Here is a 25,277-nt window from a genome sequence, read left to right on the forward strand (position 1 = left end):
ATAGGCGTATACATTGAAGAGGTTAATTATTTTAATATGTTTAACACACATTTAAAAAATCGATAACTTATGAATGATGTTTCTGAAAAGAAATCATCAATCAAACTTATAATATCTGTCTTGATTGAAAACAAGACAAAACACAATATGTATCAGCATGATACAATTATGAACATAAAAAAACTATGAAGCATCTGTTTAAGGTGGTACCTAACACTTTAACTAAATTTAATTTGGCTCGTTTAATTTTCTTAATATTTTGACAAATTATTTACTTTGACCCTTTGACAAAAATATAAAAATTTCAAAAAATTTGAACCAACCGTTTAATCAGAAAAATTACACTAGTTATATAGCAGTTTGACAAACACTTATTTTGATCATTGAGAAGCTCGATATTCCCCTATGAACACAACGTCATCAAAACATTCTGCTGATTTTACAGAGTTATCTCCCTGTAGTGTTAGGTACCACCTTTATTACAACATATGATCATATTAAAGAAGCTAAATGCCATCAATCTTTATCTTATACTAACAGATACTTGTTACCAACATTACACGGCGGTGTGTACTAGCCATTTTGGATTAACGTTCACAATGTTTCCCAATGTGTTTGGTCATCAGGATTATAATGAAGTATTCACAATGTGGAACTACATGTATAGTCAGTCTAGACACTCTGTTCGTGCATGTGAAATGCTATTTACAAATCTGATGTGTTCTACTTTATTCCCTGTATGTCTGAGTGGTGACACCAAGCAAGTTTGTCAAAAGAGTTGTATCGGTAAGTCTATGATCTTTTTAACGTCAACAAATAATGTCGTGCAAAAAATGTCGTATAAAATTGAAAATGGAAATGGGGAATTTGTTTGTTTGCTAATAAAATATTTACCAAATTTTTGTGAGAACTTATAAAAGGTACAAGCTTTTTAATTTTGTACATCAGTAGCGCTCCATTCAACAACAAAAAAAGAAAACACATAAAAATAAAAGATAAAGAGCAGTCATAATTAAAAATTCCAAAATGTTTTGCCAAATATAACCATGGCTGTTTCAGACTATCGTGATAATTTCTGCGTCAATAAGGTACTGGTTGTTTCGCCATAATGATATGTTGTTGAAATGTACTATAACAACAACAATATAATGATATTATTATAGTTATATAAACAAATTGTAAACGTTTTAATTTCAAACAATATTTATGAAACATTTACTCAGACATACATAACACGCGTTCAAATTACAAATTTCCAATCGTCAAAACATACTTTTTTGTTTCTGTGTTGACTTACATGTGTATTATATTTTCTTTGTTGACATATTTGTTTTCTATAATTATTGAGATTAGAACACAAAATTGACTGCTTCATTTCAATTTTTGACATTTCATATGTAATGTCGGGTTGCTTTTCTTACACATTGTTGTCAATATAATGGAATTATTTACGACCGTCATAGTGATACAATGTAGGTTAACAGTGTTTTATGTTCGTTTAGTGGGTTTTTACTTTCGATTTTGTCATTTGATAAAGGACTTTCGGTTGTGGTGTCGGTATTTTTGTTATTTTACAGTTTCTCTCATTCAACTATTGAATTCCCTTTGAAATTTTCAATGTCAGTTTCAGTATGTTGTACCATCTTTAACGCAGTATACCGTATTCCTGAACTATGCAGACTATTGGTCTCTTCAGATTATATGTGTTCTTTGTCTGAAGATTTTCAGTTCCATTTCCTCACTATCTAATGAATGACCATTCATAGAAGATATTGAAGATGTAATCAAAACTTGGCAAAGGAATAAAAAAAAACATAAATTGATGCCCGTTTGCAATATACTTTTAGATGCATTTGAAACATTATATTCCGGAACCTGTGATTACAACGCTACAATGTCGAACCAATATGATTTAATTTACTACTGTGGAATACTACGAGACGAAGATAGATGTATTACATTACCAGGTATGTGTATGAATACTTGATGATCCAAGTCAGTGAACATCAAATTACCTTTTCCTTTAACATGTTTAACAAGTCAAATGACAGATTGACGATGATAACAAAGAAAATTTAAAATTAATGAAAATCATTTCAAACAGATAGTGACTGTTTGTGATTGTTTGTCTCAATTTTTTTCCTTAAAACAAAACAACAATATTTTTCCACAATATCACCCCAATTTCAACAGAATGAATGAATGACAATGATGTTCAATTCTAACTAGCATTTTAATACTTAATATCTCCAAAATTGACATCGTTTTTGTTAAACGAAGTTTCCACTACCATATTGTTTAATTTATATTCATCACAAATTTCAAAAGGAACCTTTTCTGTAAAGCTCTATCAAACAATTTCCTAACGAAAACTCGATATGTTGATGCAATTATTTTGATTCAATAAAGTCATACAAGTGTTGACAAACGGACACTGAGAAGGCTGATTCATTTATCTGAGTTTATCTATGTTTGTACGATATTTTTACTTATCACTTCGTGTATTTTGTCGGAAATTTAAAGCTTTTCCTTCACACTTTTCGCTTAATCATGGAAATACACGATACTCAATTATATGAAACAATGACGTCATGTAACCATGTAAACAGGCAACGTCGTCACGTTTTATGTCAATCTGCACCGAGTCGACTAATATGCAAAAGATATCACTGATATGCACAAGATGTCACTGATATGCACAAAATGTCACTGATATGCACAAGACGTCACTGATATGCACAAGATGTCACTGAAATGCACGAGACGTCACTGATATGCACGAGACGTCACTGATATGCACGAAACGTCATTGATATGCACAATACGTCATTGATATGCACGATACGTCAATGATATGCACGAGATGTCACTGATATGCACGAGACGTCACTGATATGCACGAGACGTCACTGATATGCTCGAGACGTCACACTGATATGCACGAGACATCACACATTAAACAATATAAAAATAAGGACATGTGATACGATTGCCAATGACCCAACTATTAATCAAAGTTCAAACAAAGTGAATGTAAACAATTATAGACAATCGAACGTCCTACAATTTACATTTCTAAACTGTTAAAGGTTTAAACTTTTTTACTAAGAAATACATTTGTATTGCAATTTTGTAGTAAGCACGAGAGTATGTCCTATGCTATACCTTAACTGAAATGATAAAAAACATATAACATGTCAAACGATCTTAATACTTAAGACTTTTTTCAGATTACTTTGCAAATTACAGTACAAAGGCCACAACTACAGGTAAGATTGCCATCAATATTCGCAGAGACAGTCAATATAAAATAACCGTGAATTACACTTGTATTATGCCATAAGAATGAGTGGTATAATTGCACATTAGAAATCTATCAAACAGATTACAACACGATGTAAATATGACAATCCAACAGAGATCCCAGACTTGATTTTTTTACTTTTAAGCCAGATGTCAGTTTTGTTGAAATGAAACTCATCAGTGGCAACCGAAACAACAGCTATGAGGCAGAAACACAGTTTTGGAGATCATTACAAGCAAAAGATTTCCAAAAAATTGTGTAAAATACCACTTAGTAAATAAAAGTCACTGCAGGCCTTTGAACAATCACAATCAACGTTATTCTGCATTCTATTAAAATTTTGGCGTAAAGAATTCCACTGTGAATACGGCGGTCCCACTAGGCCACGATCGCACTACGATCTGAGAACAAATTGAAAACTTTGACGATCGTAAGGTCGCATCATGGTCGTGTTGAGGTCTTCAAGATGGTGATGAGCGTGGCCAACTTTGAACATGTTCAAAACAATCGTGGAGTGATCGTAGCGAAATCAGGTCGTAGTAGAAGCGTAGTTAGAGCGCAGTAAGGTCGTTGTAAGATCGAAAAGGTCGCAATACCATCGTAGCGAAAGCGGAGCAAAGGCGCGATTATGTTCGGAAAGACTGCGCTACGATGTCACAGCGACGTTATTACGACCTTACTACGACAATTACGTTCTCACAGTGACCCAACTACGCTTCCACTACGACTATACCACGTTTGCACCACGCTGTTTAAGACCATAGTACGAATATAGCACGCCCATGACGTCCTTATCACGATCTTCTTACGATATGACTACGTTCATACTACGACCATCATGCTCATTGTCATTTTCACATAAAATATATCAAAGCACCTCAAAGTTTACTTTGTTTGTTTGCAATTTGGATCTCTTGTCCTTTTTCTCTTAAGGCACCACAACCATGCTTGACACATCAGTGTCATCTCTGCTATTGTTCACTAAAACATCGTGATTTGAGCTTGATGGACCAGCAACTGGTTGTGATTCAGGTTAAATTGTTTGGTCCGACATCTCTGCTGGATCAGGATTTGTTACTGTCAAAGCTCCCTCAGCCTCAACATTTACCGTTATCAACACATCCAACTGGTATGGTAATCTTTGGTGGCATTACTGTGTTGTTTCCAAGAAATCTAAGTATTAATCAGCAATAGAAGGAATGGAACATAAAATTGAGAAAGGAAATGGGGAATGTGTCAATGCGACAACAACCCGACCATAGAGCAGACAACAGCCGAAGGCCACCAATGGGTCTTCAATGTAGCGAGAATTCCCGCACCCGTAGGTGTCCTTCAGCTGGCCCCTAAAAATATGTATACTAGTACAGTGATTATGAACGTCATACTAAACTCCAAATTAAACACAAGAAACTAAAAAAAAGATCATACAAGACTAACAAAGGCCAGAGGCTCCTAACTTGGGACAGGCGCAAAATTGCGGAGTATTGATACGGAACACGATGTTGACGTTATTGCTTAGAACGTAGTGAGATTGCGGTATGAACGTAGTATAATCGTGGTAAAAACGGGCTATAATCGCAGTATAAACTTGGTAAGATCGTGTTGCAATCGGATAGCTCGTGGTATGGTCGTAGCGATAATGTGATCACACTGCCGATCAGATCAACTCGATGATCCCGACTGTCCAAATTTCCACGACCAAGCTCAACCGAATTCTTGATCGGGCCTGTTTACGACTTCTACCCGACTGCTATCCGACTGTACACGACCTTAACTCGACAATTCACGACTCCTTATGACTCTATCTGGACTCCATCCCGACAACAAAATGAATGCTTATTCGATCATTCCGATCAATTCACGATCTTTACACGATCTTTATTCGACTAGCTCAAGACCAAATAATTTTTCACGATCTCAGTCTAAATTCGACCAGACCAGATCGACTTGATCGTATATGGGTCGAAGGGATAATCGGGAATTGGTCGGGTATGCAAAATCTTAGTATTAAAACGTGCGAATATTTTATTCCCCGCCGCTTCGGAGAGGGCATTACGTGTTACTCTTGTCAGTCCGTAAATATATGCGTACGTCTCAACAATATTAGTTTTCGGTCTATGATTTTATGTTGCCTCAATCAAAATTAATGAAACGCCGTATACAAAATGCTTATTACCATAAAACACATTTGAAATGCGAATTTGGGTGGCCGTTCTTGAGTAATGACCCTTTATAATGTTATATATGCTAACTGGGGTTTTATCAGTGTCCAATGGACACATTCTCCGTTTCTTTGGTTATATTCAGTAGAAAGTCCGAGTGGAATCATACAGTTAAAATATCTAAATAGAAATAAAGCAATTGGATTTGAAGGCAAGGTGGTAAGAGCTCAGAGGGATAAATTAATAGGTGTGACGGAGCTTGAAGAGTGCATAAAAGACGAACAAGAAGGTGTAGACAGCAACGGGCGCCGAGAAATCTAGGTGAGGCAGCGGCTGACACGACGACCACATGTGGTGCTTTAAAAGAAATATTGTCTAAACTACTCAAATTTAGGTATTACCCTTCTTTCATAGCTGTTATTTTATGAAAGAAAGGAGGATAATACCTGAATTTAAGTAATTTTAGACAATTTGTTGAGTTATGACAAGCAAAAACACGTTTAGATAATTGATTTAATGTTAAAGTTTAAAAGAAATGCATTGTTTGAATTAACAATTCGACAAACGACATACTGTAGACGCATTTGCAGCGAGTGTATAGTTTGTCAAAGTTTATGCAAACCTTGCAAAAGTATGTTCGAAACACTTGATCAAAATGTGTGCACGCTGAACTGCTTGTATCGTTAGTGTAAGAAAGAAATTCGATCCAAATAAAAATAAAATCTCCTTTTTGTGTGAAATTATGTCAAAAAGTTCACCTGTAAAAAGTTCGAATGAAAACTATTGACAGTAAGGTGACCTGCAGTTGTTGTTAATAATTACTGTGTCATTTGGTGTTCTGCGAAGAGCTGTCTCGTTGGCAATTGTACCACATCTTCTTTGTTTTACACTACAAACATTTCTAGACAAACGGACATATACGACAGACAAAACGGAAAATAGCCCATAAAACAGGTACAATATAGTATTGATTTTCCTATAAACCAACTTTGAAAGATAACTTAGTCATCAGCAGTCTGAAAATGAATGTAATTGCACAAATATTTTTGAAAAATCCGCCGGTTCTATAATTGCAGGATTTTCTTCCCTTCCGGAACACATAAGTTAATCCCAATTTTGGTTGGGTTATGTGATGCTAAGTTTTTAGCTTTCTACGTTATGTGGACTGCTGTTCGTCTTCCCGTCGGTTTTCTTTTTTTCTATGGCTGTATCACTTTGTTTTCAACCTTTGAGTTTGATTGTTCCTTTGTTGTCTTGCCTCTCTTTTAAAATGTTACCTCTTCTTGCAAAAGTAAAGACAGAGTTATAAAAGTTTATCAGATCTGCACACACTTTTAAAGAATCGTGTAGCAGTCATGTGTTCTCGTGTATGGCTGAGTAGAGATCGAAGAGTGGTCGAATTTTGTCGCGAAGGGATCGGGTATTGGAAGAGTTGGTCTGTGATAAAATAAATATAGAAGTCGCAGTGATCTGGAGGCGATCAGACACTGGTCGAGTTAATATGAAAATGATCGGGCATTAGTCAAGCAAAGGTCGAAATGATCGAGGACTGATCAGTAAAATTTTTGTATTCCGACCAAACTCGATTTCTACACGATCCTTTCCCGATCAATTCGACCGATACTCGATGAATTATCGATCTTTTCTCGAGTGACTTGCTTCTTGGTCCTCACTCGATTATTTTTGACATGTCAAAAACTCTCGGGTAGAAAGTCAGATCGATGACGAGCAAGATAGACTATCCCGAACATCCTTGTCGATTGAGTCAGACCAGTCTCCCGATCTCATAAATTGTCTTGATTGAGTTGATGTGATCGGCAGTGTGAACCTAGCTTTATAGGATCATGATAATCATAGCGGGATCGTTGTAGAAGCGTAACGGGGACGTAGTATCATCGTGAAAACAACGACAATTAACATTTTCATGTCACTCATACCGAGACCTCACGACGATCTGAATTAATTTAAGATCGCGATGAGCGTGGTTCGATCGTGGTCTAGTGGGACTGAGGCTTAAATGCCTTGTGTAAAATAATCCGACAAATATGCACGGTATCGAATTTTCGGCATTAGAAAAACAAAAACATGTGTTAGAAAATTTAGTCCGTAGTCTTACCTTCAGAATAGTTTTTTATGCAAAAATTAAAACGCAAAAAAAAAAATACTACAAAGACCACATATCTGCACATGAACCTGATGAAAATAATGAATGGCACATGGAAAAGAAAAACGTCACATCGATATGGAATCGGTGTAAAAATGTGAATAATAAACAGATTTTTTATATAAAAAAAAACTTCTAAGCAAGTGTAACATGTGCAATATTAATGATGTTTAAATTTCGCATGCAGGAATGTGTACACGGGAATGAGAGAAACGTCGAGTGTTCAGAATTCAAAAGGACTTCTAATTTTTATAATTGGAAACGTAGTCATTGTCAACAATCAAAATGAGCAAAACTTGCATTGTATCTCTCCAACATGTTCGATACAAAAAGTTAACAAATAAATCAATATTTTAGAAAGTCAGATAACAAATGATGTACAAGTACGATTAGTTGGTGGCAGCAGTGAACATGAAGGTCGTGTAGAAATATTCTATAATAACGAGTGGGGGACAATTTGTGATGACGGTTGGGACAACAATGATGCTCAAGTTATCTGCCGTATGCTTGGGAAGAAAAGGTAATTAATATTTAGGTACATAAGTGTTACCAATTATTCTTTGTGTTCTGAGGCATACAATGAATTTTAATAAACTTAATATAGAACATACTTAAACTTCAATGTATATATAATTGATCAAATTGAATGTAAACACTACTCAAACTAGATGTGATCAATGTTCTGCTTCCACAAAAAGAACCCTACAAAACACTGGACGTAATTACATTAAGTTTTCAGAAAAATAATTTTCAGAGGTGTGTTCATTGATTAAAAGCCTTTTTTGTATTAAGTTGTGGTTTGACATTCAATATGACTTACTTGCTTCAAATTAGAAATTTAGTTATGATAACGTAAATGCTATTATTAAATCAGATCGATTGAATAGAACTTTGTAATTAAAATTTATATTGCACGTGTACAATGTCATTCACAGTAAACACATAAAGCATCGACACTTTTTTTAACTTGACATTTGATTCGTTATATATCGGAAGTATTGTGATCGGTTATACTGCTTTTAATGAAATACACGGGTACCAGTATATGGCAAATATCCTTTTAAATAACATTCAAATGATCAATAACAAAAACAAAACACGTACCATGACCTTTTGGGATATTTCTGTTTTGAATTATCAAGATTTTTCAAAATATACGACAGAAGTTTATCATAGTAAACGACCTTTATCAAAATCTGATATAGCCTGCAATAAATCTTGATTCATTATTACAGTTATACCGGAAATTATGTACCCAGATTTACAAAAAAAAAAGAGACGATTTTCCGTTCCCCATTGAAAATCGTCTCATTTTGAACGGGGATGTTTCTTTTGCCCTTTTTACGGGATTATTTTTCACAACTATAAGTTGCTTATCTATTATGCTGTTTTTATATACTGTCCGAAAATATTTTACGGTTTACTTGATATTCTGTGGTTAACACATGTAACATGTCGAAATGAACTATTATATAATTTATTTATATATTTTCTGTCCTCAATGTTCTTGCATTTATTTGTACTGTATTCCTGTCATGTAATGTTTTATATTTCATTGTATATGCAACATTGCCATAAAAGCACGATTTTTGGCTACCCACAAATCCAGATTCAAACCACAATTTTACTCAAAATGTCACGACCAAGTCAGGAGAATGTCGTTTATTATCTAATAGTTCCTTTCTATGTATGTTGCATTATCGCTTGTTTTTTGTTGTACTTCTGTGTTTCTGTTGTTTTGTTGTCTTTCTTAAAGTTGTTGTGTTTTCCTAGGTTTTAATTTAAAACCCGAATTTGTTTTACCGCAATCGATTTGTGACTTTTGAACAACGGTATACTAGTACTATTGCCTTTATTTAGGTTTTGAGGAACGTAATTTATTTATAGCTGTTACATTATTAAGTCAGGACATTCGTTGCCACAAGAGGGTGAAAGATATCAGAGGGACAGAATCAATGAACATATATCTAACAAAGTACTATCCCCTCGTAATTTTTATTTGGAGGAACTTATGGATTTTTGAAAGACTGGTATTTTCTCTACTTTTAAATACTAAAAACTACTATAACTATATCACTGTGGTGTTTGTCAAATATATTGTACTTACTAACAGTAATGGTGCTATTGCTAAACAACGTGCATATTATGGAGCTGGAAGTGGTCAAATTTGGCTAGACGATGTAAACTGTGTTGGGAGTGAAATAACTATAGCACAATGTACCAACCGAGGATGGGGGTCCCATAACTGTGGACATAGTGAAGATGCATCTGTAATATGCGGAGGTAAAGATATATAAGTTATAATTTAAACATGCTTACACTCAAATAAATAGTGTTTATCTTCACTGTTTTCTACAAGTACAAATAAAGCATTTTATTATGATAGCGAAAAGCGATTTTTTTCCAAAGAAAGTCCATTACTGCTTACATACTAAGAATTAATCATGATATTCGATTTTTTGTCTAATATTGATTACAGTTGAAGTGAACATTTCACATCTGGCAATTATACCAACAATATCAGAGAGAGATGGGATAATAGAAATGGTGGCCAATGGGCATTTTGGTTATCTTTACTGTAATGAGCAAACATACTGTCCTACATTGGTCTGTCAGTACTTGGGATACAGGTAAGTGCGAATATCTTCTAGAGTATTTATTTGAACAAACTTATGTTTGATAAAAAATATTCTAACAACATCATTGTGGATATGCACTGTGATTATGTTGCTGTTGTGAGATGTCTTTGGCCGGTACCTACAGTCCTTGGATGGTGTAAATTTCCCTCTAACACCATACACCATTACACCATACACCATACACCATTACAACATACACCTTGTACCATTACACCATACACGTTACAACTTTGCACCATACACCTCTTTTCAAGATTTTCTTGTTACCATTGTAAATACCAACGTTATATCGCAATACAGTTCGGACCTACCATTTTTGTGTTTTGTATGTATACTCATTTTTGAACTTTGTTTGTCACCCAACCCCACAGTGAAGGCTATTTTGGATGTCTTAAGACATAATTAACTATCTGATAGCAATGTTAGGATTTGGTATTCAGGAAAAGCAACACAAACTAAACAACTAAGGTATCATTAGACATTTAGTATGTTCTATTAGTTATTTTGGTCTAATCAGGGGTGTACAAAATTTTACACCGTTGTTGAAAATTCATACACCCTGAGGCGCAGCCGAATGAATGTATAAATTTTCAACAACGGTGTAAAATTCCGTCGAGGTCGAGGTAGTTTTTGATGAAGTTGAAGTCCAATCAACTTAAATTTTAGTACACATGTTCCCTATCACATGATCTTTCTCAAGTAAATGCCAAATTAGAGATTTTACCCAATGTTCACGGTTCACTGAACATAGAAAATGATAGTGCGGATGGGACAACCGTGTACTATGGACACATTCTTGTTTGTTATGTTTTGTAAACCGTTATTTAGCTTTTCATTATTACTCGTTGTTATCAAATTGAATGATATGATCAGTTTTTTCTATGATATGAGCGCAATATTACTGTATGTCATTACAATAAATGTACAATAAAAGCAGTTACGTCAATTAAAGTACAATGATAGTCATTACCAAACTAAATAACCAAACAGTCTCCTCCCATTTTTGGAATTGTTTTTTTAAATTGTGGCTGTTTTTTTTTTTATTCACTGCATTGCCTTCTTTTTATATTATGAATATCTTTATTTCATTCAATAGACCACTTTCTCTAAAAAAAAATAGTTGATGTAAGTGAACATCATTCGTGGTTTTATGGGCATCGGCACCTCCTTCCCGTATTAAGCGAGCGGTTAACAATACGATGCTTTGTTGCACGAATTATTCAGCAAATAAAACAAAACTGTTATTAGGGAATTGTTATTATGAACATACGAAACAATAAATATTCCTAAATTAGCCTGTCTTATGACGATCATGAATACGCTTCGTGAACTTTAATCATGCAGACTACTGGCGATCCCCTCTATCTGGAAATGGCGTCATGAAGGTGCTCATAATTGTCAATACTTTACTGTGAATGACATAACTGTCAGTAGTCTTTTAAATGAGTATTATTTAAATCAACACCAAAAACTCAAACAAATATAATCAAACTTTATGCAATTTTTAATATACATGTATATACATTAAAATAAAATTGTCTTTAAAGTATCTTATTGTTTGCCATTTTGTTTTTAAGATTGAGAGAACTGAAACCGAATACAGATTAAACATTATTTATATTCTAGCTCTGGCACTTACGAGAACAGTTATTATGAATCGGGTTTATCTTATCATGAAGTAGCTTGTGATTCAGCAACAACACAGCTTACCGACTGTGGGATTACGCCTATAACTTCTAATTATTATTTATCTGCAGTAAAGTGTGGTAGGTATAACATTAAACATACATGTATTATTTTTGTAAACAATATGAGAGAATGATTTTAATTGTAAGACATATCTTCGAAGATATTTTTGAAGTTACGCCAGACGCGTGTTTCGTCTACAAAAGACTCATCAGTGACGCTCGAATCCAAAATTTTAAATCGGCCAAATAAAGTACGAAGTTGAAGAGCATTTAGGACCAAACATGTTTGCCAAAAAAAGCGAAGGTAATCTATTCCTGAGGTAAAGCCTTAATCTTAAAAGATAGGAAAAGAATTATTGAAACTTACATTTGTTTGCATGTTTTCTGGAAGTTGTGTAATTTTCAGTATTTTTCCATTTCAAGTTGATGATAATGAAGGGATTGACTGCACGTTTGGATATAACTACCAAGGAGTATGTTCTTATAGAGCCAATAACTATGGAAATGGATGGTCCCTTGTCAATAACGGTAGGGCTGATCTTCAGGACATAACTGCTTTAATTCACGTTTGAATCAATATATACTCCTGTTGCCTTTATTGAGAAAAAGTAATAAAAATATCAAAGGAGCGTGCCAAAAAATGTCTTAAAAACAAAACATTTTGACAAAAAAAATCATAATATAAATATCAAAGAACAAAAGACAAAAATATGATCAGGCAGCATATACTCAACCCTAAAAAAGGTAGATGGCATCTTAAAAATGATTCCAGAAACAAATGTGCTAATCCGTTGTCAAACAGTGTTTATCAAGAGTAAACATGGTAAAGGCCCCTATGTTTGTCTTTGTGTACACAATTTGATAAATCTAAAATTTATATCGGAGCAAAAAATATTTACATATGATAGAATACCAAAATCTACTACAAACTATTTATACTGCAAATCCCTATCTCACAACTGTGTTTATCAACATTGAAAGTTTGTTAGGATAGTCTCATTTTGTACATTACTTCAATGATAGTTCTGTTTGTTTCTAGCATTGATTAAAAGCAATATGTTTCGTGTCTATTGTTTGAACTAACACCTATTCACAAATATATAAATTAAACCCATGAAAAATAAAAGGCCACAAACACGTTCCGCTTTTTCAATGTACAGAAGAGTATTCACAAAGTTAACATGATTTTCGATCTATTAAGTGCAAAAACGTAAATCATAAGAAAATTGATATAACAGTCACCAAAAAGAACCACTGAAAGAGAATTTATAGATTTGAGATTAATTGACAATAAAATAATTTATGAGCAGATGAAATAGTTACTCTATTGGGAAACCACACATTGAGGAATATAGATTAACATGTAGCAAATAGTTTATCAAAACTTTATTTTCAGGGTATGCCTTGTACTCATACAACGGTAATACATCAGCAGAATTGATATCAAACCCATTTTCAACAATGTCTGGTGGCAGTATACGAGTCAAGTTTAAGATCTTGTCATCAACTCAAAGATTACACTTCCGGCTATATACAGTATATACAATTGTTGATCTTGGGTATGCTGTTTCTGATGAAACAAGTGCATGTATAGACTTACCACCATCACTACTTGGACGTTTGATCGTAACAGGATATTCTTTAATACCTATTTCTAGTAACAGTCTTATGGCATATGTTTATGATATAAAAATGTATCAAGCGGAACCATGTCCAAGTAAGTTCGTCACAAAAGCTGCATATGTTTAAATGTTTTATGGGTATGAAAGAGGGGCGAAAGATACCAGAGGCTCGTTCGTCATTGCCAATCTTGTCGAAAAAATCAAGTAATCATTATGTTTATCTTACTTATGACAACGATTCATAGATTTGTGTACATGTAATGATATTGATTTCATTTTAATATGTTTTATCATGTCGGGAACTAGCATTACTAACGGGCTATAAGTTTTCAGTTACGAATGCTCATTCAATGGATTTCCCTGATTTTTTTCCACAATTGTTGTTAAAGGTTTATGTTTTGGGGTCCAAATATAATTAGATCTTGCAGTTACATGAAGGTTCAGACTTTTCCACAAATCTAAACAGATAGGAACAGAATATGCAACAGAGTATAAAACTATGTGATATATATACTAGGCAAAAAAAGAAACGTCGTTTCACGTGGCCTGCCACTACGGGGGCGATCATTTGTTGTGCCAGTATATCTAAGACGAGTCTTAAGCCTTGCAATAGTCATTCTAGAGACATTAAAATGATTTGCAACCAGCACTTGAGTCATTCCTGCTGCCAATATTCCAATAGCTCGTTCTCTTTCATTTTGGCGTAGACGGGGCATTGTTTTACGTGTAACTTTTTCAATTTTTAAATGCGACCTTTTGTTAAGGAAGCTGGCTTGTCATGTTTGATATTTTTTCTCAGATTTTTGGAATCCTCTGGTTTGATCCATTGAAATGCTTTGAAAAAATTTGCCCAGTGACCCCCATTTTTCTTTTTGTAAATCTTTTACATTTATATTGATAAGCATCTGTAAAAGTCTTATAAATTTTTAATTATTTTTTAACAGTTTTTGAAAACTAATATCTTGAAAACAAGCACGGTGGCCTATATATTTGTTTTGCTCTTTGGATTCCTTTATCAGTCCCCTATCTACATACACTAGTGTTTTAAAAAGTTAATTACTTTGAAACTGAGAAGCGAACTCCCTTAACAATCGTGTTCGACACAATAAACGACAAAAAGGATAACTCGATTCCAACTCTATACAGGTAAATTTTTGAAAAAAAATGTTTTTTTGTTTAAAATCAGAAAATGACGTCAAGTCATTTCCGATATTTTTATAAATGAGTAAATTTGATAGATAAATCATTCAGGTTACTACTTTTAATCATGACAATATTTGAAATTAATATATGTGATATTTTCAAATTAAAAACCAATGTAACGTTTCTTTTTTTTTTGCCTAGTATATATATAAAACGGTTATTGATTTAGAACTCTTTTATTCTATTAGAGCCTTTTCCCTACGGCGCATGTCAGTTCGATAGGAAATGTCATGTAAATATTGAATGTTCAACATCAATTGCTGATCCAATACCATTTCAGTGGATAAAAACTAATGACAACACGACAGGTAATTTTATGTTATTCGGTGTATTATAGATATATACATGTTATTTACTTGATTTACCAGTTCTTTATTGAATGTTTTTGTTTGAAAGGTACATTCATTATTTCCAAATAAAATATTCATATCAGTTCTACATGCTCTTGTTGCATTTACTTTTCTTTACAAACACTCTGCGAACTCAGACGAACAGGCTACCATAAATCTGCACACTACATATCATGAAATGTGTTCTGTATAACATTATAATGTTCTTCTTTTAAATTATCAATATATTTATCAAAATGCGGATGACACTACATGGACATGAGGAAAGACAAGGTTTAAATGTCAGTAATGATTGTTTGTGGTTAGATAATAAATTCAGCAGATAAGTATATCAAACATGTAATGTAATTCAAGACCGAGACCACTTAAATAAGGATTTATATAATCATATATATGTTATAAGAATGTACTTTAATATATAACACAGAAAACAAATTTATGAGAGCTGATGCACTATTTGGAAAGCTCGGCGACAAAGCGAAATTTTCCATGCGACTTAATGTTTCATCCAAGAAGAACATGAAATTCAAGTACAGAAACACAGCAGCACGTACAAACAGTTCAGTGTCTAATTCTTTACAGGTATAATGATTAATCTGTCGGGTTTTTTATCATTTGAATATGATTCGTAACAACAGAAAATAGAGCATAAGACAAAATTATATCAAATCATTCAATTGAACATTTGTACCTTTTTAGCTATTAATCAAATCCTTTAGTTTAAATTGCTTTTAATGCAACGAAATTAAACAACATTTGAAGCTTAAATTCAAATAACTTTCAAATTTCGAATGGACGTTCACGAATATGACATAAATCAAATGAATATGCAGTTTAAAACTTGTTAAGCTGTAAGAGCAACTAATACAAATAAATTCGTATCAGTTATCAAGATATCTAATAAATCTGTATATTATAACTTTGGTAAACTTATGAGGTCATACCCTGCAAGATAACTAGAGATCACTCCAACGTATTTTTTTTTTTGGTGGTTCGAGTAACTCAGTATTTAGTTTTCTTTATTGTGTTTGTGAACTGTTATTTTTTTTATTTTTTTTTTTTTGTCTTTTTCGTTTAAGGCCATTGTATTGTTATTTCTGACTTCTGAGTTTGATTTTCCCTTTTGTATATTGTGCCTCTCTCTAGTAGTCTCTGTATTTGGTCGTATAGCGTAACATTCAACAAATATTGATGAAGCTCGTATGTTGATGCTTTTTGTTGAATTATGTGATGTCTTATTGATGTATACCAACAGTTTACACGCAAAAATCTCTATGATTACAATCAAATTAACATGTTTGACATACATACCTTGCAATGTATATTTTAACTCAAATGCTACAGATCAAACTTAGTTACAATGAAGAAACAGAGCAGATTTTCGAGAGTCTCAACATTAACACATATGGATCATGGGAACCGGTTTGTGTATCAATGTTATATAGCAGAACAGGGAATATATCAAATGGTGATATTGAATTTATTGCAACAAGAGGTTCCTCATATCTAGATGATATAGATGTTGATGATGTTGAATTGATCGAAACAGGTTGTCCACGTAAGTATAAAAAAAACAAAATAAATATTTGCCTTCATTATACTAGACTTAGACTTCTTTTAAACTGAGTTTTAGTGTGCGTTTTGTTTTGTGTTTCTTTATACTACATTTTCTAGAGGTCAAGGGGAGGGTTGAGATCTCACAAAACATGTTTAACCCCGCCGCATTTTTGCAGCTATCTCTAGTCAGGCGCCTTTTGCGTTTGTTAGACTTTTATGTTATTTTTTTTAATTTTAGTTGATATATATGATTTGGAGTTTGGTACAACGTCTATTTTTACTGAACTAGTACACATTTTCTTATTAGGGGGCAATATAAGGTCCGTCTGTTCTTTTTTGGGGGGTTGTTGTTTCGTTGACATATTCCCGATTTCAAGTCACGATCTTGAATATAACTTTGGAATAGCGTAATTATATTTTCAAGCCAATATTATTTAAGGTGGCTGAGGCGTCTTTATCAACATCCATAAAATATTTCAATAATTTGTCAAAATGAAGTTTTTATCATGCTTTTTTCAAAAATTTAATACACGGTATTGGCCACCGGACTTTTTTCACGCTACAAGTTGATCAAAATTGTAAGATTTTGTATTGACTATGCATGAAAATTCCAATGTTATGTGATGAAAAAAATATACACCATAGAATTTTAAGATAAAATGTGAAAAGATAGCTCTTAAAACATGCTTGAAGATTAGAAAAACAAAAAGACTCATTTTCTTGCTACATATTAAGATAGGTAAATTGAAACACTTTCTATTTAAGATAACTTTATCTGAGTTATTTTCCCTTCTATTTGAGTTATCAACCCTTATTTGTACAAGTATGAATTAAACAAAAATATTTTGGGTTTGTTTTTTTAAATAAAGCCGTTAAAATAATTGTCATTAACCGTCTTACACATTAACTAAATATTTCTCTGAAAATTTGCACACGTCATAAAAATCTAAAACAATTATTTTTCGCTTCTTCAAAACCTAAGATGTTGGAAATCACCCGAGCCACCTGCATTGTATTTGTTCATAGTTGCATGCGGTATAGTCAATTGTACATGAACCTGTTCTTTTTCTATATTTTCAATTGATTGATAACAATTAATATTTTTACCCGAAACATCATATTTCAGATTTTGCTTCATGTGATTTCCAATCGGCAACATATTGTCATTATACGAAAGTTTCCGATTCTAGTTTTTCTTGGCATTGGAAAACAGACAACTTGGCTTATAATTTTACACAGAATGTACCAATAATTGATGATACAGAGAAAACAGGCAACGGTAAGTTCTTGTTTGCTTTTGTTTTATTATTGAAAAGCGTTTAAAAATGTTTATAAACATAAGGTAATAACGGACTTTGAAAATTCCATTCGACCCTTCACTTTGTGATAGACGGTGCTTCGACTGGGAAAACATCACTTGCTTTTAATTTATCGCCGAATACACAAAGCCAAGACAGAAAAAAAGCTTATACGTTACATTACCGATCGATGTTGAAATGACACATTTGTAAAAGAAGAACAAATATATACATAGTAGATTAAATGGTATATAGTTATCAAAGGTACCAGGATTATACTTTAATACACCAGACGCGTGTTTCTTCTACATAAGACTCATCAGTGACGCTCAGATCAAAAACGTGGTAAAGCTAAACAAGTACAAAGTTGAAGAGCATTGAGGACCCACTATTTCAAAAAGTTGAGCCAACATATATACGGCTAAGGTAATATACTATTCAACAACAACAAAAAAACGATACACGACTTTGGAATAAAATCTATCAAAGAGTATTAATATAAAACAAAATGAGATAGACTATTTCAAAAAGCTTTCATTTTCAATGTATGAGCATATATTAATGAAAATCAAAACCTGCCGGAAAGAAACTAAATTTCGTGTTAACGATCATAGGGTGCAAATTTGTTTTGCGGGAAATTGGATGAAAAATCGACACACAATTTTCTAAGTACTAAATGAATTTCCAAATTCGTGTAAACATTTTCAATATGTTAATTAAGTTATGTTCATAATGGGGTTTTTTTTTTTAATTTTTGGTAAAAAAAAAAAGTCTTTTTTGAAATCTCAAAAAATGAAAAAAAAAAATTATTTTTTTTCGTCTCAAATCAATGCTTTAAATATAAAAACAACACATTGTAAATTTGGCACCTTTCTGATTACTTTTAAGATTGTTACCGTTTATTTAATTTCACTTTACACATGCTGTCTACCATGCTGTTTATGGTAAATCAATTGAAAATGTATACATTTTTAAGATTTCTTGTGGGGCCGAATGTTGCTTCCACAAATTAACGAAGAAAGTGTATGAATTTTTTAAAAAGAAATGATGGCAAACATTGCCTTTACCTTTAAATGAGAGGTTGGCTTTATTAGTTTGAACTTCTGAATTTTTAAATCGTCGTTTTATGTAAATTTTGTCAAGAAAAAAAAATTCTTAAAATGACGTCATGAAAGTAATTTTTTTTAAATGGATTTATATTTCCATGGTCATTTAGTATTACTAACTTAAATATTGGTCTTAAAAACGAAAAATATCGTCTTTAATTTGAAAAAAAAAGTCGTGTATCGTTTCTTTTGTTGACTGGTTTACATTCCTGGGATAAATAAATCAACATAAAATTCAAGCAAAGTGTAAAGATACACACGTTATCAATTCGCCGTTTCAGAATCTAATGCATCCTGGGTAATATTTTCAAAAGTGTACACCACAACGTTCTGATTGGTTAGAAATGTCATAAACAATAGAAATTTAACCAATGACGTGGCGTTATTTTCATTTTGGGGTACGAACAATGAAATTACCCATGATTCTTTAGATTCTGAAACGGCTAATTCCCATTATCGTTTATTGTTAAAGGATGGTTTGAATGTGACCCCATTTATTCTTGTGTGAGTCCCTATTTGGTTAACAGTTTAGTGGTGTTTTTGCAAGAGTTATCGGCATAAACACGATAAAAGAAAGATATTGAGGCAGATGAGATCACCATTTAAATCCTGAGTAATTTTAAATTCATACGAATTATATTTCAACTCAATGCCTGAATCAAGCGTAATAAATGTGCTTGAAATCAGTATGATTATGTTGTGAAATATCTTCATTATCTACAAAGAAGACTATTACCATGCATCTGTACCTTTTAAGAAGTTGCATTTTTAGAGTCATTGATATCAATTTTATAGGAGGATACATGTACACATCAAGTTGTCAACCCTTTGCGAATGAAAGTAAAGGTGACAAAGCTAGTCTAACGACACCCTTGTTTGAAATTAAATCATCAATATCAAAGACAGCATCATTTTTCTACTATATGAATGGCTTGAATACTGGATCATTTAGAGTCTACGTAAACAAACATCTTGATCCTGTAGTGTCAACTGAGGTTAGTAAATTAGAAAAACTGTGTATTTTTTTTATATGGTGCTTTTATCACTTTGCTTTTCATACATTTTATAGAGTCCTCTCTAAAATCCGTATGTTTTATGATATATTATTCAAAAGGTATGTAATTACGGTAGGATAAACATTAGTCATTTAAAATTTGAAAATTCCTATTTTAAGAAATTGAGGAGGTTTATTTACAACAAAAAGATCTGGATCATAAATCATTGTCAATGAAACAAATATCAATCAATAGACTAACTATTTTGACCAGAATACTTACAACATTGCAACGTTGTGACCCATTATGATGTGCAAAACTGATATCATTTATAACAAAATAACAATTTTCAAAACGCTAGATATAACTTAACTGAAGCAAATTAACGATATGATTTGTACTTGTATGAAGCTCAAAGCCAACTTTCAACAATACTATAAACAGCCCATAATGAATGTGACGGGTTTAAATATGTTAATCATCATAGTTCTTGATCATTTGTTGATAAAGGACAAATGACGATTAGTAAAAGTGTACCAGGAAAGAGGAAATCGTACTAGTAATTATTCTCATGCCAAGTAAATTTGTATGCAGATCATAAGATCATACCTTTCAATGAATAAATCTAATTTACATTACAGACGTTCTTTTTATGGGTTTGTTGGCAAAACGAGATATAAGTTGTTTTGTCTTTTTTAAATATTTCAACGTTTATGATGTTTGTTGAATCTCTACAGTCAAAATGACAGTTACTTGACATGCTTATATTTTCGATAATCTATAGCTTATATCTTTTGATAGGTGTTTTCCATCAATTCCTCACAAGGAAATGATTGGTCCTTTACCTGTATTAACCTTCCAAGAGAAAATGTTACATTATCAATCACGTTTACTGCTATATTGGGCGAGGGGTGTGACTCAGTATTTGCTGTTGATGATGTCACGATTTCAGATGGTATATGCGCAGGTGAGATTTCATGATAAAAGAAGACTGTGATTTCCAATGCTGAAATTTTTTATTTGACTAAAAGTTATTATTTAAAAACATTTAAAAAATAAATAGTAGTCATTCAATAAAAATAGTTCATGAAAATTTATGTTATAAGAGTATCTTACTTTAAAAAAGTATGAGGTCACATTTCTGTTTTTAAAAGTAAAATAAATATAATGACAAAACTGTTGCAGACCACCTGAATGAGGTAACATGCAGTTTCGAGGGACAAAATTCCTGCAAGTATTCTACAAATAGTACCACAGGGTCCAACTATCAGTGGACTAGACGAGGAGGGAGGACACCGTCAGACATGACCGGCCCCTATGGCGATGCAGATGGGGACTTTAATGGTAAGTGTTTATTTATTCACTTGACTACACCTATTGTAGTATTTTAATCAGTAAGACTTTCTAAGATAACAATACGAATACTAAAAATCTGGACTAAAAATAAGGTGCATATAGGAACCGTTTTCAATTTGTTAGCGGGCATGACATAAAACAGTGAATCAAAAAATTCAACTTCATTTATAACTAACATAGGACAATGCTGTTGATTAAAAGATACTCCATTCCAGGACCTTTTATTATCCAAATAATTAATATTACCAATAATTGATAAGTTCCAGTTCGACGGGCTCAAACAGAAAGATTTGAAAGCAGAGAAAACTGTGTATCTTATAATCGGCATGACTTTATCAGATAAAAAATAATACTAAAATAAGGCTTGCGCATAGTTATATACTTTAATTCAGTCACGGACCCGCGATATCACGGGTGTGTTCTAGTAAGTACAAAAAAAATGGACATATTAATAGACTGATAGATGGATAGACAGACATATATTATCATTATTGCTTTTTCGTTTTGTTTGTTGTCCTATTTTATAATCCACAAAGCAGTCAACTCAATATACTTTGTTGAAACAGTAGAATTATTTGATTTTAGCTTTGACAACTTACAGACATTACAGCAAAGATGCAACTGTAAAAACTTATCAGATTAACAATTTACTATTTTTGTGTTCAATTGTGTTGAATACTGACATATAATCTGTTATTAGTATATTTGCATATTTGTCTAAAGTATACAGTTATATCATTGGTATAAGTAATTGTACCGCAGTGCTTTATTCTAAATATTTTATTATTATTTCAGGTCATTTTATGTATGCAGCGAGCTCCAATGGACAACCGGGGGACATGACATATTTATCATTCCCCTCATTCATCATTTATAATCCAAGCAGTTTGCATTTCTCTTACAATATGTGGGGTACCGATATTGGCACTTTGGATATCCAGTCACAAAGCATTGCTTCGTCTATTGCTACCAAACTTTGGAACAGAACAGGAGAACAGAGTCAATACTGGACCAAGGACTGTATTCCGATTACAACAAATATAGTACAGACAATTCAATTTGTAGCAACCAAAGTCTCGGGAAGTAATGGTGATATCGCACTGGATAACATATATGTTACTGAAGGCAGTTGTTCAGGTATTGAATGCGTAAAACATATCAGTGCTAGACACATATGTATCATATTCAAAATTTCACTGTTATTGGTAACTAGCTTAAAAAACATTGGCTTCTTGCATCCTTTAATTTTATAAAATTGATTATTCTTTAACTACGTTACGTTTTAACGTCTTATCTAATGAATTTTAAACCATCACGAATTAAGTTTTGTTTGCCTGTGTCCAATAAAGATGTGAGAAAAAATAAAAGTCACTGAAATTTTTTGTAATTGGTTTTTAAGAATAAAAATCCACAGTATAACAGCATAATTTAAAACAATGCGTTTGGCATTAAGCAATTATTGCATGGCTTTTAACGGTTAGGTTTTGAGAATTTCTATTATCGGAACACTACTAGTATATAACATGATATCATGTTTAAGCAATAATTAGCTTCTCTGTATTGTTCAATACTTTTTTCTTCACTGGTGATATCGTTCGTAAATGAAAAATAAAACACGATAAAAAAAACAGCATGCGTCCGAAGCAATTTTCTGAACTGACACTCGAAATTCCAAACATAAAGAAACAATCTATTATGTGATTTTCCTTTTTTCTTTCACAGATAAAAGCTTGGTATGTGATTTTGAAGATAGTACTTTTCTATGTGGATACATAAATGGGACATCTTTGACAAATATAGGCAGTTGGGTATCAGTATTACATCACTCTGACAATGCTGCCGCAAAGGCTAGTACTACAAACGGTAAATGCTTTGTAATAACTTGAGTTAGAATCATTGGCAAATGGTTATCTTTTTATTGGGTATTATTATACTAAATGTATAAACTTCAGATTTAATGCACATTTAAGGAAGTCCATCCTTTCTTACACCCACTCGGCTAAACATGAAAGGAGTTTGCGCTTGAACACTTGAAGACCCGTACAGTTATCAATCAATTTGGCTTTTATTTTGAAGAAGATATGTGCACATCCAAAAAAACTTGACAAATACCAGTCGTTTAATAAAAAACGGCTGACGTGCGTTTTGTCTGAAACAATTTGTAAGTGACGCTAGAAGAGAACATTTAAAAGACTTTTATTTAGGACAGTAGTAAATGCAACATTATGTTAAAAAAAACTGCATTGTTTTGTTTTGTTTTTATATTTGGATAAGCAGAAAGATTTCTTTATATTAAAGAAATGTATGGGAAGTTTTAACTATCAGAATTGTTTTTATCAAAACATTGAAATTTCATTAAAAATGGGTTTTACTTACACATCTATGCTTAGGGGTTTTTATGACATAATGGAATAGACGACTTTTATTTTATATTAAATCAGAAATGTCATTCAATAAGGACGGGCTATGCTAAAGGGACATAATTGAAGAAAATGTGACAATCTAATTAAGAAAAAAAACAGGAAAACTGGAATTCTATTTACTTATTAAAATCAAACAAAGTGCACGTAGAAAAGAATACTAGTGATGAAATACTACTTAAAAGAGGGACGAAAGATACCAAAGGGACAGTCAAACTCATAAATCTAAAACAAACTGACAACGCCATGGCTAAAAATGAAAAAAGACAAACAAACAAAAGCACACATGAAACAACATAGAAAACTAAAGAATAAACAGCACGAACCCCAGCAAAACACTAGGGGTGATCTCAGGTGCTCCGGAAGGGTAAGCAGATCCTGCTCCACATGAGGCATCCGTTGTTTCTTTATATAAAATATATGAACTGCTTGCAAACAATCTGACAATCTTTAACTAAATTTTATGTTTGACAGAAGGTCATATTTCCAAGTGTTTATGTTTGCAGGAAGATTTATATGGTCTGCATCTTACACAAATGAATCCATTCTATTATCACCCGAAATGACAGTATCTTCACCAACATGCATAACTTTTCAATATTATACCAAGTTTCCACAACGCTTCGGAGGATATCTGTCTATATATGTAACAAAAATATCATCCAGTAGAAATGAGAGTTCTATTAACGTTTGGAGCACAAATACAGACACTGGAAATACCTGGAAAACCGTCCAGTTTGAATTGCCTATTAACAACACAGATTACCATTACCGTATGATGGTATACAAGTCAAACGGAGAGGTTGGGTTGGATAACTTCAATGTTTCAACTTCAGGATGCATTACACTATGTGAGTATGAACATTTTCATCATCTAGATATACGAAGATGTAGCATGAGTGCCAATGAGACTACTCTTATCCAAGTTACAATATGTAAAAGTTAACTGTTGTTTTTTACTTATGCGTTATGTGTTTTGTCTTTATGACGTTGTTTTTTTTTCTCTTTTGACATGTTTGATAGTTTTTAAGTGATTATACCACTGTACCACTATTTTTCGACATTTTCACCAATTATATCTGTATTTTGTTCACACATTGCTGTCAACAACAAAAAAAGATTTGTAATTTGTATCATAAATTTCATTCTGGTCTAGATTGTTTAAAGATACATATATTGATTATGAGATATTTGTCATTTCGGAGCTCTTTTACAATTTACTATGCGGTATGGGTTTTGCTTATTGTTTAATTTTGTTCCGTTTCCTGTAGTTGTTAATTTATATGTCATTTGGTCACTGGCGGAGATTTGTCTAATTGACAATCATACCACATCTTCTTATTTTTATACATATAATACCTTTGAGAGCGACACAAGTTCTGTATGTGGAGTCTCTAGTTTCTTGTTGTATAT

General features: G+C 32.7%; 1 protein-coding gene across 1 annotated transcript in view; it reads left to right on the forward strand.

The window, feature by feature from the left end:
• Positions 1 to 25,277, forward strand: part of LOC143053737 (uncharacterized) — a 69,709-nt gene that overhangs the window by 6,680 nt on the left and 37,752 nt on the right. The window contains exons 8-26 of the mRNA XM_076226520.1: positions 541 to 786; positions 1,848 to 1,967; positions 3,231 to 3,269; positions 7,988 to 8,150; positions 9,744 to 9,913; positions 10,110 to 10,260; positions 11,896 to 12,035; positions 12,381 to 12,485; positions 13,354 to 13,674; positions 14,971 to 15,090; positions 15,560 to 15,714; positions 16,477 to 16,690; positions 17,816 to 17,968; positions 19,889 to 20,088; positions 20,890 to 21,055; positions 21,274 to 21,432; positions 22,240 to 22,581; positions 23,167 to 23,307; positions 24,371 to 24,715. Coding sequence (XP_076082635.1) covers positions 541 to 786; positions 1,848 to 1,967; positions 3,231 to 3,269; positions 7,988 to 8,150; positions 9,744 to 9,913; positions 10,110 to 10,260; positions 11,896 to 12,035; positions 12,381 to 12,485; positions 13,354 to 13,674; positions 14,971 to 15,090; positions 15,560 to 15,714; positions 16,477 to 16,690; positions 17,816 to 17,968; positions 19,889 to 20,088; positions 20,890 to 21,055; positions 21,274 to 21,432; positions 22,240 to 22,581; positions 23,167 to 23,307; positions 24,371 to 24,715 — 3,450 coding nt within the window. The remainder of the gene's footprint in view (positions 1 to 540; positions 787 to 1,847; positions 1,968 to 3,230; positions 3,270 to 7,987; positions 8,151 to 9,743; positions 9,914 to 10,109; positions 10,261 to 11,895; positions 12,036 to 12,380; positions 12,486 to 13,353; positions 13,675 to 14,970; positions 15,091 to 15,559; positions 15,715 to 16,476; positions 16,691 to 17,815; positions 17,969 to 19,888; positions 20,089 to 20,889; positions 21,056 to 21,273; positions 21,433 to 22,239; positions 22,582 to 23,166; positions 23,308 to 24,370; positions 24,716 to 25,277) is intronic.

This window comes from Mytilus galloprovincialis, chromosome 12 (genome assembly GCF_965363235.1).
Source record: "Mytilus galloprovincialis chromosome 12, xbMytGall1.hap1.1, whole genome shotgun sequence".
NCBI lineage: Eukaryota > Metazoa > Mollusca > Bivalvia > Mytilida > Mytilidae > Mytilus > Mytilus galloprovincialis.